The sequence below is a fragment of the Elaeis guineensis genome, chromosome 4 (assembly GCF_000442705.2).
Source record: "Elaeis guineensis isolate ETL-2024a chromosome 4, EG11, whole genome shotgun sequence".
NCBI classification, from domain to species: domain Eukaryota; kingdom Viridiplantae; phylum Streptophyta; class Magnoliopsida; order Arecales; family Arecaceae; genus Elaeis; species Elaeis guineensis.
The window spans coordinates 139,215,621-139,218,089 of NC_025996.2; the positions used below are offsets into that span (position 1 = coordinate 139,215,621).

At 42.1% G+C, this 2,469-nt stretch overlaps 1 protein-coding gene across 1 annotated transcript; it reads right to left on the bottom strand.

Annotated features, from left to right (window-relative positions):
• Positions 1–1,458: 1,458 nt before the first annotated feature.
• Positions 1,459–2,469, bottom strand: LOC140857422 (subtilisin-like protease 4). The gene has a single exon (XM_073256220.1). The coding sequence runs from the start codon at positions 2,467–2,469 to the stop codon at positions 1,459–1,461; it is 1,011 nt and encodes a 336-aa protein (XP_073112321.1).

Sequence of the window (2,469 nt, forward strand, 5' to 3'; positions counted from 1 at the left end):
TAAGTTAGTTATCACTCACACAAGCGCTATAAAACTTTAAGTGTACTCTAAGAAAGCTTCTAAGTAGACTGACTACCGATTCTAATTCGAAGCTCATTACTTAGTAATACTAGAAAACTTCTTGAATTTCGATCTTAAATTAATTTGCAAAGGAAGGATCTTTTTGGAATATGATCTTATTTTGGTACATTGCTAAGGGACTAGCAATGATTAAGTTGGGGGGTGTGATTTATGTCACAAATTGACATAAAAAGTATCAATTAATATATAAATTATCTAACTTTATTAAGAAATTGATACTTGTTATTATATTTTGCAGAAGAAGAGATCATCAATAGAAAGAACAAGGAAAGAGGATTCCAACGGCGCAAATTCTATGCAAAACGGAGTTAAATTGACCCAGGAATTGAAGAATGAAGAAAGAAGACTCAATTGGGTCAAACCCGAGTCAAATCAGATCAAAATTGGTCAAAAATCAACTGATTTGGTGATCTGGTTAGCCTCCTGGTCCACAGCAACAGGCGCATGGACCATGGACCCATCGGCGCACCATAAACCCCCTAAAACCTCTTAGTCCCACATCGGAAGTTTTGAAAACCTTATAACCCCCAAATGCCTATAAAAAGCCCCCAAAGGCCCTTGTTTTATGTATTCTTCCTTGAGATCAAGCTTGTAACCCTAGATAGTGGGGTTTTTAGCTCTCTTTTCAAGCCTCGAGCTTTGAGATTTTTGTAATAAATTTTTTTTTATATATAAAATCTTATTTTTATGCAATTTCATCTCTTTACATTATGCAATTTATTTTTCTTGCAATTAGGATAGTTTAATTTATGCAATTTAATTTTATGCAATTAGGTTAGTTTAAATTATGCAGTTTAAATTTATGCAATTAGGATAGTTTAATTTATGAAATTAGGGTAGTTTATTTTTCTGCATTTAAATTTTGCAAGTAGATTTAGATCATGTCTAGCTAAGCATCCCTTCTAGGGTTTGCGATGAAGCTAGATCATGAGTAGGGATTTTACATAGAGTTCTTTCTTTTTCTTAGAGTTTTTTTTTCTTCCTCTTTTGCCAAGAATTTTTGATGAACTACAGTTGGGTCAGAGTCCCTTCATAGTTCATGCTTGATTCAGTGCATAGGAGGAGAAAACCCTGAGGGATCCTAGTTACTACTCCCCTGTAAAGAATCTTGATGGATTATCGTTGGGCCTTAGTCCCTTCATAATCTATGCTTGGGAAAGACAAGAGGAGTAGTCGTTAGGATCAATAAAAAAAATTCTAGGTAGAATTTCCTAATCTAGATCTAGTGGATTCAAAAAAACCCTAGATCCTTAGTCTTATTGTCTTTAGCAAACAACTTTCGACTTTCGATTTTTGTTAAAGCTCGCTTGAGCATAGATTTGAAAATCATTTTAAAAACCAAGTCTCTGTGGGATCGACCCGTACTCGCTGGTCGTGCTACTCTGCACACCGTGCGCTTACGGTTTTATTTACAAATTTTAAGATTTGAACATCAGTCACCTTGAACGTTTCCTTCTCGTTGACTTGAGAAAAGGTCAGCCGCGTAGGATTCACCGCGACAGACACCCCTTGCGGAGCCATGACTTGCGCCCTGTATGTCGAATTCGGAGCGCCGACATTCGTCACCATCCGAAAGACATCCAATTTGTAGCGGTTTCCGCTGTTTAAGGGCACCACGAAGGAGGGTAAGTTCAGCTGCGTGCCGGAGATGCTCTTGACAGATGAACACGAGACGAAACGACCCACTATGGCGCTAACCTGCTGATCAGTGTACTTCAGGCCACATAGGTAAGCGATGTAATAGCTGGAGCTGAGATCGTAGACGAGGCCTGGCTTGTCAGCTCTCATCGGATTCACATGGCCGGATCCGAGTCCGAAGAAGTCTGCGGTGTTTAGGTTCTGGTCAGGGATCCTTCTGCCGTCGTTGGCAGTCAAAGTGGCAGTCGTCATGATCGCCGACTTGATCGCTGCCGGTGACCAGTCAGGGTGCCTGTTTTTCAGCAGAGCAGCTACCCCACTAAGATGTGGGGTGGCCATGGATGTGCCAGAAATTATATTAAACATTGTTGTAGCTCCGGGAGGCCCCACCGGGAAGGGCCATGCAGCTAATATGTTCACCCCGGGGCCGATGATGTCGGGCTTCAGGATGTTTGGGTCGGCCAAGCTGGGTCCTCTGGAGGAGAAGTCAGCAACCACCGGAGCTGGAGATATTCCAAATAATGTGCCCTCCAAGGTGATCGATGCCCTGGGATACATAACCGACTGGATGTACGATTTTATCTTCAATCCATCGGCATAGTTGACATGGGAAGCGGGCAGGACGTGGACGCCGATTTGGATGGTGTAACCTTGTACCTGGCCGTTGGCAATAATTATAGCAGCCCCTCCGGCGCTCTTGACGTTTATACCTTGGCCCACCGGCCCAATATTCCTGCTTACGTCGCACAT